The sequence below is a fragment of the Micropterus salmoides genome, unplaced genomic scaffold (assembly GCF_014851395.1).
Source record: "Micropterus salmoides isolate LMB-PRFRI ecotype aquatic unplaced genomic scaffold, ASM1485139v1 Ms_hic_scaffold_16, whole genome shotgun sequence".
Taxonomy (NCBI): domain Eukaryota; kingdom Metazoa; phylum Chordata; class Actinopteri; order Centrarchiformes; family Centrarchidae; genus Micropterus; species Micropterus salmoides.
In genome coordinates, this window is record NW_024040707.1 from 31,397,070 (window position 1) to 31,417,872 (window position 20,803).

The 20,803-nt window shown below is 44.5% G+C and overlaps 1 protein-coding gene and 1 pseudogene across 3 annotated transcripts; both read right to left on the reverse strand.

Moving 5' to 3' along the window:
* Positions 1 to 1,424: 1,424 nt before the first annotated feature.
* LOC119905837 lies at positions 1,425 to 3,193 on the reverse strand (annotated as a pseudogene).
* A 6,425-nt stretch (positions 3,194 to 9,618) lies between these two features.
* Positions 9,619 to 18,037, reverse strand: lrif1 (ligand dependent nuclear receptor interacting factor 1). Of its 3 annotated transcripts, XM_038723592.1 has the most exons (4): positions 17,731 to 18,037; positions 15,230 to 16,569; positions 14,970 to 15,130; positions 9,619 to 11,316 (listed from the first exon to the last, which is right to left on the reverse strand). In XM_038723592.1, exons 1-4 carry the CDS (start codon positions 17,751 to 17,753, stop codon positions 10,453 to 10,455), a joined length of 2,388 nt encoding a protein of 795 aa, XP_038579520.1. In that variant the 5' UTR covers positions 17,754 to 18,037; the 3' UTR covers positions 9,619 to 10,452. The 3 variants fall into 3 exon arrangements, with proteins under 3 accessions (XP_038579520.1, XP_038579519.1, XP_038579518.1); XM_038723591.1 differs by having other exon boundaries at positions 14,970 to 16,569; positions 17,737 to 18,036; XM_038723590.1 differs by having other exon boundaries at positions 14,970 to 16,569; positions 17,731 to 18,036.
* Positions 18,038 to 20,803: the final 2,766 nt, after the last annotated feature.

Here is a 20,803-nt window from a genome sequence, read left to right on the forward strand (position 1 = left end):
CAGCCCCCCTGCGACCCTGTACACAGGATAAGCGGTTGACAATGGATGGATGATACGATAAAGGGCGGATTTGCGGTCTCTCCTTGAGCAGTAGTCTTTGTTGGTTTATTTCAGGATTTTAAAGAGGTGGTATTATGCTCATTTTGAGGTTCAAAATCTTAATTAGGGGTTGTACCAGAACAGGTTTGCGTGGTTTAATTTTCAAAAAACAACATATTTTTCTCATACTGCACATTGCTGCAGCTCCTCTTTTCACCCTGTGTGTTGTACATTCCGCTCTTGAGCTACAGTGTGATGCATCTTATCTTACTTACGAACTTAATCTTTGTTGGGCCTTGCACATGCGCGGTTCCCAGGTAAGGACTACTAGCCAATCAGAAGCAGAGAAGGGCGGGTCGTAAGAAACAAGGTAGTGTGATCCAAATCAAAGCCGCTTCAGACTGTGACCATAACCTAGCAGATGGTATAAGTTACTTCAGTCCACAACCACACAACATCATTGTTCCACATCTTACAATTAAGACTAAATGTTGAACTGTTGCAGGTGTTCTGATGATCTATGCTGCCTTGCCGAAAAATGCTACCATAGCGCAAATCGAAAGACTCAACTCTACTCGGCCCTGCTCCATTTTCCGTTCCAGATAGTACCCAGAGATAATACATAGCTTGTCGTCATAGTGACGCCACACACAACTGCCGCGACGTAATGTTCAATGCGACACACACACTAGCGAGCCCACAGCTCTTAAATATATAGAGTCTACGGTTAAAACATTTCAATATTACTCAGAATGTAAAAACAGATAAGAAGTATGATTTCTGGAGGTTATGAATATAACCAATGTTCCCTGAGGGAGGGAAACGAGGCACAACACATTAGTATGGCGAGACCAACCTGAAGAAACTTTATCAAAACGCCCGTCAGGGCCAATGAGACTGTTGCAGGCAGGGGGAGTCCCGCCTTCCCTTGGGGCTATAAAAGCCCCTGCACAGTCTCATCTCCTCAGTCTAAACTGCACTTCACCGAGTTAGCCGGGGGCGAGGGGCTGAACTGTGTTGTACCTCGTTTCCCTCCCTCAGGGAACATTGGTATATTCATAACCTCCAGTTCCCTTTCGATCGGTACACTCGGTACAACACATTAGTATGGGCGTATATCATCACGCCCTGAGGCATCCTCTTCAGTTAGATTAAGTAGATCCGGCCCTGGGACAGCTGGACTTGTGATGTCATTTACATCACTTCCCTGCTGAGAGCACTGACTAGGTGACATCCGGCGCTGTCACGTCCAGACAATAAAACTTCATGAAAGTGTGTGGAGAAGCCCAGCTCGCGGCAGAGCAGACGTCCTCGACTGGAACCCCTTTGAAAAGGGCCCAAGAAGCAGCCATGCCCCTGGTGGGCCACATGGAATGCTGAGATAGTCAATAAAAAGCCCACAGGTCCCAGATTTCCGAATGCGGGAGCCATATCTGCCCCGTAGCCTGTGATAGCAGGTCTCTGTGCACAGGGAGGCACCAGTGTGTCCCCTGCAAAAGTGCTACTATTTCCGCGAACCATGCTTTCCTGGGCCAGCGTGGAGCAATCAGAATCTTCGATAAGCCCTCCAGGCGCACGCACTCCAGCGTGGCTTGTATCAAGGCTACCGGGGGAAACGCGTAAAGTAGGGACCAGGGCCACGGATGGGCTAGCACATCTAACCTGAGGGGCCCGCTGTCATCCCGTAGCGAGAAGAACATAGGACAGTGCGTGTTTGTCTTGGAGGCGAAGAGATCTACGGTGGCCCTGCCGAACCGATCCCAGATCCGCCCCACCACATCCGGGTGGAGTCTCCACTCCTGCGCCGTTGTTTAGCACGCCCTGGGATGTGCGTCGCTCTGAGTGACAGTAGACGCGTGCTATTCCATGAGAGCAGGCTGTGGGAGAGAGAGAGCAGGGAAAGGGAGCGTGTCCCCCCTTGCCTGTTGATGTGTGCGACAATGCACATATTGTCGCTGCGTACCAGAACGTGGTGTCCCGCCAGCAGACCCGTGTAGTAAAAGTGTCTCAGTGACAGAAACACAGCTAACACTTCCAGTACATTGTGCCATGTCCTCTCCCTGTCTGTCCAGGTCCCGTTCACGTGAACGTTCCTGCAAATGCCACCCCAGCCCCACCTGGATGCATCCGTGGTTACCAGTACACGAGAAAAGATCCGGCCCAGAGGGGCTCCCATGCTTAACCTGGCGAAGTCCCTCCACAGGAGCAGAGCGCTCATGCACGATTGCGTGACTCTCACTCTCCTGTCCTCCCGGGGGTAGAGGGGTGTCTGTTTGGCATGCACCCATCGCTGAAACCTCCTCATCAGCAGCAGGCCCAGAGGCACCGCTGGAATCATGGATGCCATAAAACCCAGCAACTGCTGGCACTTGCAGAGGCGGACGATGTGATGCAGCTGAAACAGCGCTAGACAACGATTGAAAGCAGCTATTCTCGGAGGCGACAACCGCACTTGATTCTCCACAGAATCTAGCTCCAGTCCTAAGAAGCCGATTTTCTGACTGGGGGTTGGGGAGCTCTTTTCTCGATTTATTATGAAGCCTAAAGACTCCAGGTGAGACAGCAGCCTGGACGTGTGGATGCTGGCCTGCTGAGCTGAATCTGACAGGATCAGCAGATCGTCCAGGTAGTCGAGGATTCGGATCCCCTGACCTCTGAGAGGAACTGCCTCTGAACACTTGGTGAAAGTGCGAAGAGCGAAGGATAATCCCAACGGCAGCACCTGGTATTCGTACGCTGTGCCCTCGTAAGCGAAGCGTAGAAACCGTCTGTGCTTCGGCAGCATGGCCACGTGAAAGTAAGCATCCTTCAGATCCACTGTAGTGCACCAATCTCCTGGTCGGACTGATTGCATTACTTGGCGCAAGGTCAGCATTCTGAACTTGAATTTCCTCAGGTGTTTGTTCAGTACTCTCAGATCCAGAATGGGACGGAGGCCCCCGTCCCTTTTTGGAATGACGAAATAACGGCTGTAAAACCCCCTTTGAGCTTCGTGTGTGGGAACAATGCTTATTGCCTGCTTCTCTAGAAGAGAGCGGATTTCTTCCCTCAGCACGGGGGCAGCGGATGGGTGCACTTTTGATATCACAGCTCCTCTGAACAGTGGAGAGCGTTTCATGAATTGCAGTCTGTAGCCTTGGACTACAGTATCCATAACCCACTGCGAGGCAGGCACGCCAGATGGCCTGTCTTGCGGCCAGCCTGTTCAGCATTACCATTTGCGGTACAACTACGTCCTCTGCTGGGGAACTGGGGAAACTTCCAGGACGTGTCTGAAGGGCCATACATTTCTGCAGGCGAGGGGTTATTACCTCGCTTATGTCCGCGTTTCGAGGGTTTTGAGGTCACGCAGTTTCTCTGCTTGGTAAGCCTGCAGCATGGATGCCGTGTTGAGTGCACATGCAGCCAGGCCTTGCGAGCGGTATATTTTCTCTAGCTGCGAGGCGGAGAACCTACACTGCTTATTCGGGAGTGTTGGCTTACCACTAGCCGAGTTGGACCTAGGTGCCAGGTGTGTGGCCAGCGTCTCATCCATTGGCGGAATGTTGGTGAGTCTGGCTGCCTCCATACCCTCCAGGTCGAGGAACTGAGAGAAGGTCAGGGAGAGCGGGGCCTTAGGGGTTGCCCAGGACTGTGAAAGCTCCAGCGTAAAGTCCGGGAAGACCGGAAATTTGTGTCTCACTGTTGCCGGCTGCTGGGGAAGAAAATAATTACCAGCGAGTCACGTCTGTTGCTGGCGAGGGGGTGGGGCTGGCCATGGCACTTCGAGATGCTCGGCCGCGCAGCGGCACAGGTCAATGAAGGCCTTGGGTAGAGCCATCGGCCTCGGTTGTGAGGTCACCAACTCTGAGGGCCTGGCTCTCCTCCACGTCCTCTTCCCCACCAGTTTCGGCGCCCCAGTCTGGGAAACGTGGTCAAGTTCCAACTCTGTGGAAGAGCCAGCGACAACAGAGGGTCCTCTCGAGCAGCTGAGCTTCCCAGCACCCGTCTCTCCAGCGTAGTCCTGTCGAGCCGGCGGCAGTGCGCACAGGAATCTGGGCTGGTAAGTGAAGCTTTGGCATGCAACATACCAAGACAAACTGGGCAAGCGTCGTGGGTATCTGTTTCGGAAAGTGAGAATCCACACGTGCTCGGGCATGGGCGGCTTTTGGGCTTCCTGGCGATGCTAGCTCTGCTAGACACGCTAGGAGGACCCTTCTTTTTCTCGGGGGCCATTCTGTTATATCGCCAGTTAGAGGCTAAACAGGCGGGGGTAGTGTAAGCCACAGAGCTAAACGATACGTTAGCTTGCGCTAAACTGAATTGGACTGGGGTGTCTGTTAGTTGGGCTAAACAAATATCTGTTAGCTGGGCTAAACAGTTGTTTGCGCGCTAAACAGGACCACGCAGAAACGACTTGTTAGCGACGCCCTGGGCAGGGAGCAAGCTCACCTCCTATCGGACAGTTGAGTCGCTAGCAAGGGTTCAGCAAAAGTCAGGTTTGCGAGGTGAAGTGCAAATAGGTTGAGGAGATGAGACTGCAGGGGCTTTTATAGCCCCAAGGGAAGGCAGGACTCCCTCTGCCTGCAACAGTCTCAGTGGCCTTGATGGGCGTTTTGATAAAGTTTCTTCAGGTTGGTCTCACGACGACGCAATCCCTATACTAATGTGTTGTACCGAATGTACCGACCGAAAGGGAACCTTCCAGCTGTGTTTTCCTGTGCCTTTGTTGCTGCAGAGGTCTGTGTGACAGTGGGAGCAGAGGACTCTGTGAGTGGGCGGCTGGCCGGCCTCACACGCTCCTCCAGCAGGTTGGCGCCAGAGATGGGGACTTGAGTTAGAGACTCGGACTCGAGTGCGACTTAAGTCGCACACAGTGACTTCAGACTCGACTTGAGACTCGTCCTCAAAAGACTTAAGACTTGACTCGGACTCGAGGTGCGGGACTCGTGAACAATGTTTATTTTTAGGAAACGTCTGATGAGCTTGCCGTTATTCCCCTCCCTCCCTTACCTATAACCTGCCTACGTAACATGTAGCATCTGCTGCGCGCGGCCGCACGTGAGAGAGGACAACAAACACTGGCAGCTGCTAAGCCATTTATCATAAACTTTGGCTTTAAAACTTCATAAAACAAGACCCAAACAAAGACGCGCTGAACGCAAATAGGTTAGTAACCTGTGGTAAGTAAACCTGTTTAGCTCAGCATTGGCCATCTAATGTTAGCTTGCTTCTTTCTTCAGCTACGACCTACGAGAGGTTTACTCCGACTGTCATTCGTTATGAAAAGATGAACGAGCGTTTGTTTACTTGCCAAACTTGTGGTGGTCGATTAACGTAATCATTGCGTCCCGCTGGCTGCCATCACGTTAATTATTACTGTTGGCTAGAAAGAGGTTACAGGTTTATTGTTGATCATGTAACCTTACAGTTTTATTTAGTTATAACGTTGCTGGTTTGAGAGTCTGGTGGATTGTTGACTTACAGTGGTTTATAAGCTGTCATTAACTGCATTGCACAGGTTGTGCTCTGTAAGTTAAAAACAGGTTACAGCTTTATTGTTGACCATGTACCTTTACAGTTTTATTTAGTTATAACTTACACTGGGTTTGAGAGTCTGGGGAGTGTGTTGACTTACAGTAGTTTATAAGCTGTCAATAATTGTAGACGCATTGTACATTAGGCTACATGGTTGTGCTCTGTAAGTTAAAAACAGGTTACAGGTTTATTGTTGATTATGCAATGTCACAATTTTATTTAGTTAACGTTACACTGGGTTTAAGAGTCTGGGGAGTGTGTTGACTTACAGTATTTAATAAGCTGTCAATAATTGCATTGCACATTACATGGTTGTGCTCTGTAAATGAAAAACAGGTTACAGTTACAGAATTCCTTATAGCCATGCAGTTTTATTAGCAACCTGGACTGAACGCAGCAGGTGATACAACATTCATTATAACCACGAGAGACTTGAGACTTGACTTGGACTCTAGCTCAAAGACTTGAGACTTGGACTCTTGTTCAGAGACTTGAGACTTGACTTTGACTCTAGCTCAAAGACTTAAGACTTGACTTGGACTGTAGCTCAAAGACTTGTGAGCATCTCTGGTTGGCGCATGCTTCCCCCGGTGCCATTTGCGGAGCTCCTTAACTCCGACAATATTCAAGCACATTTTTGTTCCGCCATCTGTCAATATTTGAAATCTACACAGCTGATTTCTCACCTCAAAACTTCTCAGAAGTGGATTTAGAGATAAAATTACATACGAAAACTGTAAAATATAAAACTTTCTGTTGCTGGCCTCTGTTTGGCGTACGCAATGATGATGCAGTAAATAGTGAATATTCTCTCTGACCAATCAGTCTGCTGTGTTTTCACGTTACATTTTAGTATCCCTCAGCTGGCTTGGAACCTCAACGGAGGTGAGGTGATACGAAAAAAAGTACCTGGAAGCAGGTGCAGGTACAACATTTCTACAATGGAAACCCAAACAAAGGCGAGTCAAGCCAAAGGGCCTCTACTCAGACTAGCTTGGTTTGAGGGGGTGCCTGACCCCCACTAGCTGCTTGGCAAGCTTTATGACGCGTTTTCATTGTGACGTCACAAGTAAAGGAAGTGAAGGGCTGGACTACAAACGAGCTGTTTTCAAGCAGTTTAGAGCAGAGCTTTCTGTGGGAGATGGGAACTCCCTTTTGGGCTGGACTTTGCAAACTTGTTACATGCACAAAAAAGATATATAACTCAATAAAGGAGAGGGGAAAAGCCAAAAAGCATAATACCACCTCTTTAAAACTTAAACTTTGTTGCAGTCTCACACACATCTGGGGCAAGTAGTGGGCTGCTGTGTGTGAGAGAAAGTGTTGACCACGTAATGAGCATTGAAGTCTCTGTCCAGGCTTCTATTATTTATTTATTAATCCCGCCGGTAACATCCTATACTACAGACTCCCACGAAGCTTAAATTATAGTCCAGTTTCCACAGTTGTCCGTTTTTCCTATTAAATTCTGCTGATTGCAGTACAATACCATAGTATATTATGTAAATTATGTAAAGTATATTATGTAAATTATGAATGAGAAGTGTGTGTGTGTTTCTTTTAGGATGACTGGAAGATAGGCTAAGTTACACTCTTAATCAACGACAATGTTTTTCTGTGAATGGATGTAGCTAGCTGTATGGGCGGAATTAACGTCATATTTTGACAGAATAAATAGTGCCTGTAAAAAAAGATACTGTTACTAGTTGAATGATTGAAGCGATATATACAGTGGGCTTTGTTGCTACATTGGCATGTTAAGTGCTAAGTAGAATAGGCTCAAATCAATATGCTATATTTAAGGAATTAGCCTGCTAGTTTCCCGTTACAATGTTGACTAAATAATTAAATATAAATCAACGACAAAAACCATCCCCCTATGTCTATGTGATTAAACTTTATAATTTTTGAATGCGTTTCCTGTCAAATCGTACCCTTTATTTTGTAGTTTTTGCGTGTATTTCCTGTCCTGACAGGTGTCGTGCTACCTTACACGAGGTCTACAGTTGGACACTCTAGATCTACCCTAACTAATTAACTTTCATACAGCGGTTACTTTAGACACAGCTCTGACCGAGGAAGGTAAGGCATAACAAGGTCAGAGGCGCCTCCTAGGGATGGGACGCTCGATACTGACGTGTCGACGCTGTGTCAAGATCCCGAAGCACAGCACAAACACTGCTCCAAAGCGTGGTTCAAAACGTCAGTGTCACGTGACCATTGCGAAGCGAGGCTTTGGTGTGTTTCACCCCTGTTTCGACAGGTGGCACACTTGCCGCTTCTATGCTTGATTCAGTGTTTGGAACAAACTGTACATCAGCTTCTAACTCATTTGACAGATTTGTTCCAAGGACACACAATCATATGATTTATTGGAGCGATGTGCTGTAGTATCCACACCTGTAGGCCTATGATGGCAAAAAATATTTATCTTTGACAATAACAAATATACCATGTGAACAAATTTTTCCAAGGGTGGTGATGTCAATTATGAGAAAAAACCCGACTCAGCCCCAAAACTGCTGAATATTTCTGAATACAATTCTTGACATATAACAAATGTGAGACATTGTTCCACTGTTCATTTATCATTCTTGAAACAACTTAAACTTTACTCAGTTACAGATTTTTAATCCATTACACCTTATCACTGCCAGCTCTCATTATTATTAATTATTACACTAGGGTCTATAGCTTTCCTGCCAATTACACCTTTGTTAATAAGCTACTGTATAATACTGTAGATATCCACATTTATTATCATTATTAGGCTATATTCTTAGATTTGTATACTTTATTATATTCTCTACTCACTAACTTCAACTACCTATTATTCCTATTCCTTTTCCATCTTGCCAGTATCTGAAACAAAGACTTCACCGTCGGAGATCAATAAAGTATTCCGATTCTGAACATGAACAAGTTGTCTCTGTGGGGGTAGTGGTTAAGACATATGTCTTTGGTGTGTGACCTGGGTTTGATTCCCACTGTGATACGTGTGTCCCTGAGCAAGACACTTTACCCCTAGTTGCTCCCAAGGTGCGCCCTCTGACATAGCAATTGGGATTTGCTTTTGAGAAAAGCATCGGCTAAATGAGTGACTACTTATTAAACAACACACTTTTATTTCAATCCCCATCTGCTGTCTCTGACAACCTGAAAGCATTTGTGTGTTTGTTGTATGGTGATTTCTCCAAAATCCTGTTGGTCATGTATTGATAAAGCGTTTAGAATTGTAAACGCAGGTCAATCATTGTTTCAATGAAACCATTACCAAGATGTGTCGATATCAGAAGTGACCAGTAAGTGTCACCGTGGAGACGGGTGTCGAAGTGTTTCAAAGCCTCGACAATTCCAGCACAATTGCTTCAAACGTTTCAATGTTTCACAAAGCCTCGCTTTGCCCATCACTAGCGTCTACCAGAAGTCTGACAGAGGACACGTCTTACTTATGTTTTCTCTCCACGGTGATTTAGTCAAACTACTATTGCTCTGTCTGGATAGAAAATAGAAATGTCAGGCTGTGCTTTTATTTGAAAAACCAAACAGCGTTTTGCACCATCTTCTGGGGTGGAGCTGGTTCGTGCAGTAAATGTTTTCTGTAGAAAACATCTCTTTCATGTAGAAGAAATGGGTTGGATCTTAAGACAAACTATGGATGAACAGCAAAACCTCAAAAGTACATTACTGCAGCTCAGTTGCAGGAAGCTGTGAAACACCATCAGGATCCACAGCATCCAACCAGCAACAGGAAAAAGCATTTAAACTAAATAAAACCTTCTGACCATTAAGATTAAGTGTGGCTCTGTAATATGACCCAGAGCCCAATATTTCTAATGCACGACTGAAAGAAAGTTTGATTTTACAGGAATACATATAAGAAAGATGAATCACTGATTTCCACACCCAGTAAACACTGTGGACATCTGGCCTGTAGTCAGAGATATCTTGCTTTTAAAGAATTGGACCAAAAGATTTGATGGCCAGAGTGACCCAACTTCACCGCTCTCAGGCCCTGTGTCCAGTAACAGAAGTAATAATACAACGGTCTACAAGACCACATGAATTATTTCAACCAATGCATTTATTAGCACAAGTACTCTAACAAAATATAAATATTAGTATTTCATAAACATAAATGGAATTACATTACACACTCATTGTTTTAAAGATAAATACCTTAAATACAAAATGCTTATTAATGACTAACTAAATCTGAAGCATTCAGTTTCTCACACTAGATGTGAGTCCACACTGACTCTGAGAGCAAGTGAGTGGCAGGTGAGCCGAGGAACAGGTGAGCAGGGAAGTTCAGCAGTAAATGTGCAGCTGAGACTGAAAGAGCAGCATCTGGATTTGTGACGGGATTGACAGTAATACTGTCGGGGTTCTTAAATACCTGGTATACTGTAACACCTTGATATCGCCAGAGCCTAACTATGAATATATAGAGCTCCGCAGTGATGGGAAAATACTTGTACCCTACGCAGAATTATGTGAGTTTGTCACCAGACATGGTGGTCGGAGTCAGTGTGGATGGAATGGTGGAACTATTTCTTAAATATTTTCAATCCATCTAACCCAAGAGGGATAAGTAAAGTACTTCTTCATAAGACAATGGGCTCTAGCATCGCGGTGATAAAATGGAAATGGAGGCAGTGTTTTATACAGTTTATAAATATATACACAATTTAGATACCAGCTTTGGACACACCTGTGTACCACACCACTGTGAAACTGAAGGCCATCATAGGTACATCCAGGTCAGGTATGTCCATGACGCTGTGCTGAAGCCAGTACTTGGGCTAGTCCTTGTTGAGCAACAGCAGATTATATGATAAAGATAAATTCAATAACTTTAGAACAAAACATCTGTTAGTATAGTAGAGTCTACGGTCATGTGTTCCTCATTAGTTCTAAAGCGGCCTCTTTCTCCTTCAGAAGCACTCTGAGTCTCCTGATCTGTTCGTGGCGTGTTAGTTCGTCAGAGTCCATGGACGTTAAAGTGCCACCGGCTGGAAGCGCGTACGTCTTACACACCTGCTGCGTCTCTGCTGTCAGACAGCTGATCCTTCCGGATGTTTTAACCTCTTTCCTCACACCCTTTGTTCTGCCCCCTTTTTTGCCAGTCTGCTCTGCCGTCCACGCCCACTTCCTCTCTGGCTCCTCTGACTTGGCGCTGGGGATGCAGCACGGACACCTCGTGCGTTTCCTCATTCTTCCCATCCTCCTGGTGTTCGTACTCAGATCCACATGATTTTGAGCCTGAGGCCGGACTGCAGCGTCTTGTGAGTTGGGGATGTCATTTTCATCGGCGCTGAGGAAGTCCTCCTCTATGGGTTCCACATAGCCAATCACTGGCTCTGATTCCACATCACATGATTCTTCAGGTGAACTTTGACCTGACAGGTGTTGTGTGTTCAGTTTAAAATGGGAACATTTAAAGGTTTCACTGTCTGTGTGAGGAAGTGAAGCGGGATGGTCTGCTGACGGTTCCTGTTCCGGAGGTCCGACAACGATGAGACCGTTACAGCTGTCGGTTTCATGTGGACTTTGAAGGTCCTGTGAAAACAGTTCTGTGAACCTGCTTGTTAGTTCTTGATGATCCTCCGCTGACTCCTGTGGAGGATCTGCATAGACGGACCCAGTGGAGGCTTCATCGATCCTCTGCAGCCGTATTTTCACATCAGCTGTTATCCCAAATAGCCGTCTCAGGAGGAGGTCGTCTATTTGACGGGATTCTGGTGTCGTCCTTGTTGTCTGCAAGTAAACAAATAACACTCTTTAAAATACAAACGATATATAAAAAAAGCCTACAAGCTACATGCTAATGTCAGCATGCTAAAAATAACAGTATTAAAATGCTGATGTTCTTTATGACATCAAGCAAGACATCACAGCTAAGCAACAGTCATGGGGCACCACTGTTTCAACATGCCTTAAACACTCTGTTGTATACGCAAGCACACTGCATTTTCCTGCCTTTTCAACACATGTCTCAGCTGTTTGGGTAACACCTCTGACATGCTCACCAAACAAGAGAAAACATACCTCGAAGCCCTTGGCGGAATGTTGCACAACATTTCAAGGAAACAAGTTGTTCAATCTGAAACCGTTGCAAAATGTTTTGAGATTGAACTTGCCCCAGGTTACATTCAGAGAGGACAGCCCTAATGGTGCTTGCAGACTGTTATATACAAAGCCAATGCAGGCGGCGCAAAGTGACGCGAAGGGAGCGGGGCCGACGACGCGAAGGCAACGCAAAGGAATTCGCGTGAGTTGAATATTTTCAACTCAAGCGAGAAAGTCGCATGACACTGAGTCGCAATAGCCTATCAGTGTTGAGATTGTCCGTACGTCACCGACGGCTTCAGAGCGATGTGTGGAGAGGGCCGGGCAGAGCGGGGTATATAAAGTATTTTTACTTTTTAGTTTTTGGGATTACAACGTTGATTTATCTTCACTGGGGCTTCAACAGCTAGCTTCCGTGCATATCCGGTTCCACTGTTGTTAGTGTCGTTAGCTCTGTCAGACTACGACTTCCTATTTATATAAAAACCGGACAAAACTGGACATTGCTGGGAGAAAAGAAAGCGAGGAAGTTGAACTACCTGGTGAGTTCAGAAAACATGTGTCTGTAACTTCATTCCAGCTATCTACTTTACTGTGACCAAGTTAGCATAGAATAGCCCTGATCGATGCAAACTCCATTCAGAAAACAAGCATTTTAGAAGTTGTCGTCCTGCTGTCTTGCTGACAGACCTGACAAAACATAAATTCATATGTTTAACAAATCTGCATCATGTTGTAGTTATTTCGGCATCGGTTTAATCCGTTTATTGCTATTTAATCACAGCAAAATGTTTACTTAGGATTCATACAGCTATAGTAATGGCAAGTTGTGTTCATTCACGTTATTGCGTTAAAATCGCCTTCTCGCCTTGTGTGTGAACACTTGCAGCGAATATACTCACGCAAGGAAAGCGTCGCAAGGAGAAAATTTGCGTTTGGTCTGAATGCCGCATAACAGTGCCAGCCAATAAACTCAATTCAACAACTGAAACTTTTTAATTTCTTAAAGGAGACCTATTATGCTTTTCCACATTACTTATCTACAATGTTACAGTGTTGGATGTTCATGTTAAACATGGCCAAAGCTTCAAAAAATGAGGTTAAAGCATTTATAAGAAGTCACTGTGAGCAAAAACCTCAGGTTTCCTCCTGTTCTGAATGCTCTGTTTTGAAGTGCTTTTTCTACCAACGGCTCCGTTCTACATATTACCGAGCCAGAGGGAGCCGGTGTGCCATATATGGTCATGTGCTCTCACACTAACGGCATGGCAAGGCTCAGTCTGCCTGTTACGCCCAGCAACAACAGCAGCCTGGTAACTAGTGGTGTGTCGTTCAATGAACGTTTCGTTCATAAGACCTAATCGTGTATATGACTCGGGAGGAGCTTCTCTTACGTTCACTCATCACACGGCAGCTGCATGGGCTCCGTCAGCACAGGAAACAGAATTGATTAGTTCACGACTCTCAACTGTGGGTCTCTAGGTCTGAGTCATTTGTCACGTGACAGCTACTGTGGAGCAGGAATGAACGACTCACATGGGTCCTCCTCAGTCTTTCGTTCATTCGGCAGGCTGAGTGACTGCCACCGCTGGAGGCAAGTCTGTAGTCAGGTAACAGTCACTGGACTGACATATAGCTATTTTGTTAATGATGTGACATTTTATAAAGCATAACATTATTACAGCGCAGTGATGTTGTGCTAAGTTATAGTTTTAACACAGCTGCACCGTAACTTTAGTCCTGCTAGTGTTTAACATTACAGCTAACAGCTGATGAGAGTTGTTCTTGGTCCGCTCCACTTCAGAGCCCTGACAGAGTTCGACCGGGAGCCGAATTACCTCAGAGGTCGTCTCCTCTCCAAAACAAACAGACCCGGACATTAAAACACAGCCACATAGCAACGTTAGCGTTAGCCCTGTAAACAGCTAACAGCTGATCCAGGTCCGCCAGAGAACGCAACATAACTTGTCCTTTTTATTTACCAACAGAGTCGTGCTGTTGTTTAACAGCTCCTGACTGATGAACAACCTGCAGTGTTTGAGAGCTCATGTGTGTTTCTCTGTCGTCAGAATCCGGACCTGATGTGGCCCGGATAATTAAATTGGTTGAATTTTAATAAGTATTTATTCATATAGTGTATCTTATTATAGGGACGTTAGGCTGCTGTTTGAATGAGCACTTCAGAGATAATGATAGTAATTATATAAATAAGCCTTTATATGGCTGGTCAGGTTGTATACTCAGGAAAGATTGTGAGAATGGAAGGATTTAGCTGGAGTAGTGGTGATTACATATTGACAACATATTTCTGTGGTTTTTACATGGTTTGAATTTGGTTGTGGGCCCAGGGGGGTTTATATAATTGTGATATACAGTAATCAAGAGGTGAATTTGTGCATTATACTTTGTCAAATAAAGCAAGCCAGGCAGCCTTCCGTGTTTGAGAACAGCGCTGTTTTTTTAATCGCCCACTAGAGGGCTGCAGCGCCACAATAACCAGCCTAGTTCAAATGAACGAAATGAATGAAATGACTCAAAAAAAAGATTAGTTCATTTTAATGAACGAGATTTTAAGTCTGTCAAAAGCCACGAACTTGCCATCACTACTGGTAACATGCTTCAGGTCTTGGCCAATCAGAAGACCGTGGGCTTTGAGAGGGGGGGCCTAAAAGAGACAGGAGCATCTACAGCCTGTTCAGACAGACTGAAATGAAGCCCTACATGAAGAGTCAGTATAAGAAAATAAAATATTTTTTGAACTTTGAGTCATGCAAAGCTGCCATACAGGAGTTACAGAACTACAATACAAGTCTGGAAAAGCAGTTTAATAGGTCTCCTTTAAACAGTTAACATTGTGTTTCCGTTTAACAACATTTCTCCGCACTCTGCCCCAAAAATAGGCTGTGATGTGAATAAATGATGTGTAATAAATAAATATTGATTGGCATGACACAGACTGTAAACAGTGTGTGAGTGTGATAATGCACTAAATATTATGATGAAAGGCGCTAGAATTACAACCTTTAACAACCAATCCACACGCAGTGCATCAGTGTCAGCTTACCAGCTGCATCTGAACAGGAAACGTATGCATGAATTTAATTCTCGCGCTGGCTTCAGAGGAAGTTCAAACTAAAGCTACTATTTAAAGGACAGAAGTGTAATGTGAACGGACCTTTGTTTTTTTTTGTTTTTTACCTGTTAGGATGATAACATTGTGCGTGTACAGATGTGGTGCGTGGTGACATGCTCCACCCTGACTGTGCAATTAGTATCTTAACAATTCCGTGCATGAAAACATTTCTATCAAAGAGTTTTTCAAAGTAATTAAGTGCCCTCACCTCCATGTTGTGGGTGTCTTGCTCTGTAGGAGAGCATCTTCCTTTGTGTCTGTCAGAGCTGCTGGGATCTGCTGCATCACCCTCCACGCTCTGCAGCTGTTGGGTACAGGAGCTCGGCTGGCTGCTGGTGTTTGAGCCCTCATTATCGTGCACGTTCACCACTGTTGAGCCACAGACATTCTGCGTCACATTCTGCACAGTGCTCTGGCCAGGTATTTTATCTCTAAGGTCGTTGACTTCCTGTCTGCCTCCACAGTCACCTGTACCATCCAGACTCTTTAGCTCCGTGTCACTGTTCCAGCTGCTCGCGGCCGTCTGATCTGCTTCATTCAGAGGTGCTTTTTGTGTTTTTAGTCTCGACTTTTGTGTTGATCCAGACTCAGATTTGGGTGGAATATACGACACAAATATTACATTATCTTCATCCAGAGGAGGGACTGCTGCTGCTGGTTGAGACGAGTCATCCTGAGCATCATCATCACAGAGGTCGATCACTTCATCAGACTCATCTGGAATGATAATCCTGAAGTCCGGCTTTGATTTAGGTGCAGCTGACCAGAGTGATGTTTGGGATGAAGATATGGCGGTTTTGTTGAACTCATAACTGTTTGTTGCTGCTGTGGGCACGTGGCTTCTTCGCATTTTAGGTGACAGGCTGCACTTTTTGGCCACAAAAAACACCTTCCCGTTGCACATGACCAAGGCGTTTTCCTGTTCTTGCCCACCTCTGCCCGGACTCGGCTGAGATGCCGGTTTGTGGATGACGTCCTGGTGCTTGGTGGCGTTTTCTCTCTCTGCCACAGCCCTAAGGATCTCTGAAGTAACAGAAGGAGACTTCATAAAGTCAGGAGTCGGAGCCATTGACCAGTCCTCTTCTTCAATCACCCACTTTAAGGGGCCGCTGGACCTTTGTGAAACTGTCGGAATCAGTTTTAAACGTGGTTTTGAGCCTACTGATCCATGTGAAGTTTTGTTTGGTGTATTGTAAAGCAGCTTCTGAAGTGCAGAATCCCCTGGTGGAGTAGCGCCCTGATTCACGGTGGTGATAGGTGACACGTAAACCACGCTGGGCAGGCCTGAACATGGAGGGGAGCTAGCTGATGAAGTGAAAATCTGTTTCTTGATACCCAGAGGGAGTTCAGATGCTGGGACTGTCCGGACTTGTGCATTGGGGGGAATCTGAAGGTACTGTCCTCTTGGGAGGGCCGGGGATTTAACCGTCACTGGGAGTTGCTTTGGAGGTCTTAGTGAATTCCCACAGTTAGCTGCAGGTGTTGCCATCTGAGGTACTTTTGCCTTGAAATATACAGTCTGTTTCTGTGATGGATGTTTGTTTAATGGATTTCCAAGATCCAAACCTACTTGATTAGCAGAGCCATTCACGAGGGAAAACTGATTACTGACAGTTTGCTGAGTGGCAGAAGGATTCAACGCTGCAAAGTTTATGCTCACAGCTTTCTGTGGCGTAGGATCAGTTTTGGGTTTGCTTATTTGAATTTGGACAAACTGTCCGTTGACCATTTGTACAGGAATCAGTTTCATGATGTTCTTTCCATCGGCTCCGACAGCAGGCATCGCCTGGTAGAAGACGCCAGTCCCACTGAGAGAAATAAAACACAAACATGTCAGTAAGATTAAAAAGGTACATTTAACATTAAGATGAATTCATTTGACGACATGTTGTTGTTCTCTGCTGACATGTCAAATGAGACATTCCCAAACAATAAAAGGTCTAAATCTTTACAACTTTAAATTAATAATAAACTTATGATCCACAATGCTAACCATGGTTATCAATCCAGATTACCAACCGGGCCTCTCCAGCAGGCCTCACTGTGCAGCAGTTTGTTTGTGTAATTTAATTATAACTCAAAGTGTTATATCAATTAACATAACAACAGCCTTAAGACTGGGCCTGTTATATTACCTCCTATTAAAGCTTAAATTTTTTTGTTGCATCAAATTAATTGCTAAATTAGTTTGTGTTATATAAAATCTAGGAACACGGTTAACATGTTTACGGTCTGGTTTGGATCTGCCACCAAATAGGACATGGACAGCCTACAGAGACTGCAGAAAAGATCATTGGTGCCAACCTGTCCTCCATTCAGGACTTATGTCCAGAGTCAGGAAACATCACTGCAGATCCCACACAACAACAATCCCTGTGCAATAACCAACTGAGTAGCTGTTCATAATTTACATACTGTATTTATCACCCACCTACCTCATGTACATATAATATTGCATAATTACTGCACAATATGTATTTATTCCAGCATCCTTTGCACTATTTCACTACATTATTGTCTTGGTGTCTATGGTTTTGTGCATGTGTTGATTTTTTGTAGTTTGTGTTTTTGTTGAGTTTATGCTTGTTTTGTGTATGAGCACCGAGTAATGTAAAACCGGAGTCAAAGTCCTCCTATGTGTTTACATACCTTGTGATTAAAGGTGATTCTGATTAATGGTATAACAAGAGGAGGAGATTTAAGAGCCTATTTGTCCCCGAAGCAACCTCACAGATCACAAGTTTGACACTAAAGTTAATAACTTCGCTTATTTTACCTATGATTTCATGATGCCCTGACTCACATTTAGTTTATTAAACACAACATATAAAAAAATCTACATTTGAGAAGTAGAACTAACAATAAAGAGGGCTGTGGGTGGTTTAATTAAACCCCAGCTTCCTTATTTATTTAATGTTAATATATTTAAATGGTATGGCATTTATTAGATGTAGTAAAAGCCCATATACCTGTACCTGTGAACCGCGTCCATGTCTTCACCTGCGGTATACGTACCGCGACCGGAAACAGGTTCAACGAAACGCGAAACCGAAATATAATTCCAGGAACGTGCCAATATTAACACACATGAAAGCCATGAAGAAACGTCAAAGCACGCGCGTCGTTTCCGTCACTCCGTTACTTAAAGTACACCGGGAGGCTGTCTGAAGCCCCGACGCGGTCTTTCTTACACTAAATAAACGCCGTTTAATTCGCAGTGACAACATTTTGACTCATCTTTCTTCTGGCGCTTCTCCTCCCGGCTTCCGTTCCTGTATCGCGTCTGTTACACCGAACTTCCGGTCTGTTACAGGAGTTGCGTTCAACGGAGCAAATCGTTCCGAGCTTAGTTTTCATGCTCTGTTCGCCGAGTAGCGTTTTATTTAACTACAGACTCTTCCTCTAGGTTCAACACGGCTCTCTTGTGTTTTTAACACCGTGTGTTTCTATTTATTGACGCCACAAAAGCGCGAACAGAACCGTTATTAAACCCTGCCAACTTTGTTTTGAACAGCTGCTAACTTCCGGTCCAACATTACATGCTGCGGTTCCGGTCTGTTCCGGTCAAAAAACGCTTTTTTTTGTTTGTTTGTTTATTCCTTTATCTTGTGATGTGTTGAGTATTAATGTATTCCAGTGTTTCCCTTCAAGTGTAAACCTGCTGGGTTTTAGGCCAAACGATTGCATCAGAATGTTGATTAAACCATTGTTTGGATCCTCTCACATTCTCACACTCACATTTATACACTGAGCCTAATTGCTTGAAAACGTTGCAAACTGGTGAAAAACATTTTGAGATGGAACTTGCTCATGTTTTCTCCAGTTTGGTGGGCGTGTCAGAGATGTTACCCAATCAGTTGTGACAAGTTTGTAAACACACCGGTGTTAAAAAGGCAGTAAAAATCAGCACGCTTGCGTACACAACGGTGTTCAAGGCACCACCGTTACCGTTGAAATAAACGTTTTGCTACGTTTTGTCGCCACTGAACTCTAGGTGTGTGGCTGACTAAAATGCTAGATCAGGGGGTTCCCAGCAAGAAGTGCAATCATTTATTTTCACTATTATTTAGGGTTGCCAACATAGACTGGCTATAAAAAGGTTGCCAATTGTCCCGTATTAGCCGGGATGTCCCTTATATTAGGCTTAATTGATTTGTCCCATACGTGACCTCTCTTGTCCCAGAAATGTGTTTCAAACGGGCAAACTCTTACTAGCCATGTCTCCGTACGTAATGGGAATATCTGGTATTATGCGAGTTTTGCATGCCTCCCGAGAATTGCATGCATCTCTAAATAATGCTTTTAAACGCTACAATATCCTTTGTGGGGTTCATCAATGGGGATAAATGATTCTAAGTATTTAGCCTATTCTATGAACGTTTAGAGTCGTTAATACTTTATTACACTCAGTAGTAGCATTCATTGAGATTCAGCAAAAATAGGCGTTGATAACCCCGTTTGATCAGTGTGCAGAGCAAAGTATCTGAAAAGGACCTTTAAGAGGTGAATGCATAATTTGGCAGAACAGATGATGAACGTAACCTGCCAAAATTTGCATCCACCTCTTTTCTCAGCACAAATGAGCGTCACCAGCCACGAGGTGCATGAAATTCTTGGCAGGCATGCAGAACTCCGCACAACCGGTCAAGACGCCGACAGCAGAAACAGCTGATCAGTCGTGAGTTACAAGTTTGCTACATCAGAACTTATCCGGAAAAAGTGTTTCCATCTCCCATTTAGGCATTTACTCTTTTTCGACAAAGGCAAAAACCAACCCAAGCGAGTGTAAAATTTTTTTGCAAAATTAAGTTTTTTTTTTCGAATTTTGCCATTTCCATCAACCTTTTCTAATGAGATACTTCAAAATGCACATTAAAAAATGTTGATGGAAACACGGCTACTGACTAATACAACAGCAACAGCTTGGGCGAGTTCAATCTCAAAACGTTTAGCACTGGTTTGCAACGTTTTCTGATCGAACGACATGTTTCCTTGCAACGTTGTGCAACTTTCCGCAATGGGCTTTAAGGTATGTTTTTTCCTGTTTGGTGGGCATGTCACAGGTGTTACCCAGTCAGCTGCGACAAGTTTGTAAACACAATGGTTTTAAAAGGGCAGGAAAATGCAGTGCGCTTGTGTTCACAACAGGGTGTACGAGGCACCACAGTTTCCCTTGAAAAAAACGTTTTGTCGACGTTGAAGTCGTCCCAGCAGTGCCGATCACAACACTTGACATTGGTCACTGACACCTGTCATCATCCAATCACGTTCCTCAGTATACGTTTAATAACGTTGAATGCAGCTACTGTGGAAATTGACAAAATAGCGGCAAGCCTCGTACTTGTATCACACTGTCAAACATGGACTCAGCTACAACAGCACCTACTGCATTGTTAAGCTAAACGGTGCGTTGTTTCATGGCTCAAATATTGTGAAGAAGATGCATTTGGTAAGAACGAAAGCTGAGGTGATCACAATGAGTGTTTTATGAACAAAGACTGTGCGGGATATGCTCAATGATCTATCCCCGACTGAAGGTAAGCCTGTGTTTTACTCTGTTGCCACCGACGCCTCAAACAAGGGAAACAGAAAAATCTTTCCAGCGTGCGTGAGATATTTTTCTGTGTCTGATGGAGTGTAGTGCAAGCTACTTGACTTTTATGAAGATAGTGATGAATCTGCAAATGGTACTCCTCAAGTTCTGAACTGCCAGAAAAAGGATGAACTGGAAATAAAACACATCACAAGCTATGTTCTTTTTAGTTTGTCATATGTACATGAAGGGGATAACCTAATCAGAATCAGAAGGAGCTTTGTTGCCAAGTAGTGTTTTACACATACAAGGAATTTGCTTTGGTGATAAGGTGCTACATGCAGTCAAACATACAGATGACATAAATAGATTGAGAAATATATAAATATGGAATAAACAAATGCAAGTTATGTAAGAATAATAGAAATTGAGAAAAATAATACAACTATTTGCAGAGAAAGAACAACGTGGATATATTTACATGTGCATTACTCTGGTTTATGTTGTGC

What these genes read in the sequence shown, in the direction of transcription:
- lrif1 (XM_038723590.1), bottom strand. Translation starts at nt 17,753, where the DNA reads ATGGACGCGGTTCACAGGTACAG. An exon ending in GACGCGGTTCACAGGTACAG is followed by an intron (nt 16,570 to 17,730) that starts GTATATGGGCTT and finishes TATTTCTCTCAG; the next exon opens with TGGGACTGGCGTCTTCTACC. An exon ending in AAGACACCCACAACATGGAG is followed by an intron (nt 11,317 to 14,969) that starts GTGAGGGCACTT and finishes GTTTACTTGCAG; the next exon opens with ACAACAAGGACGACACCAGA.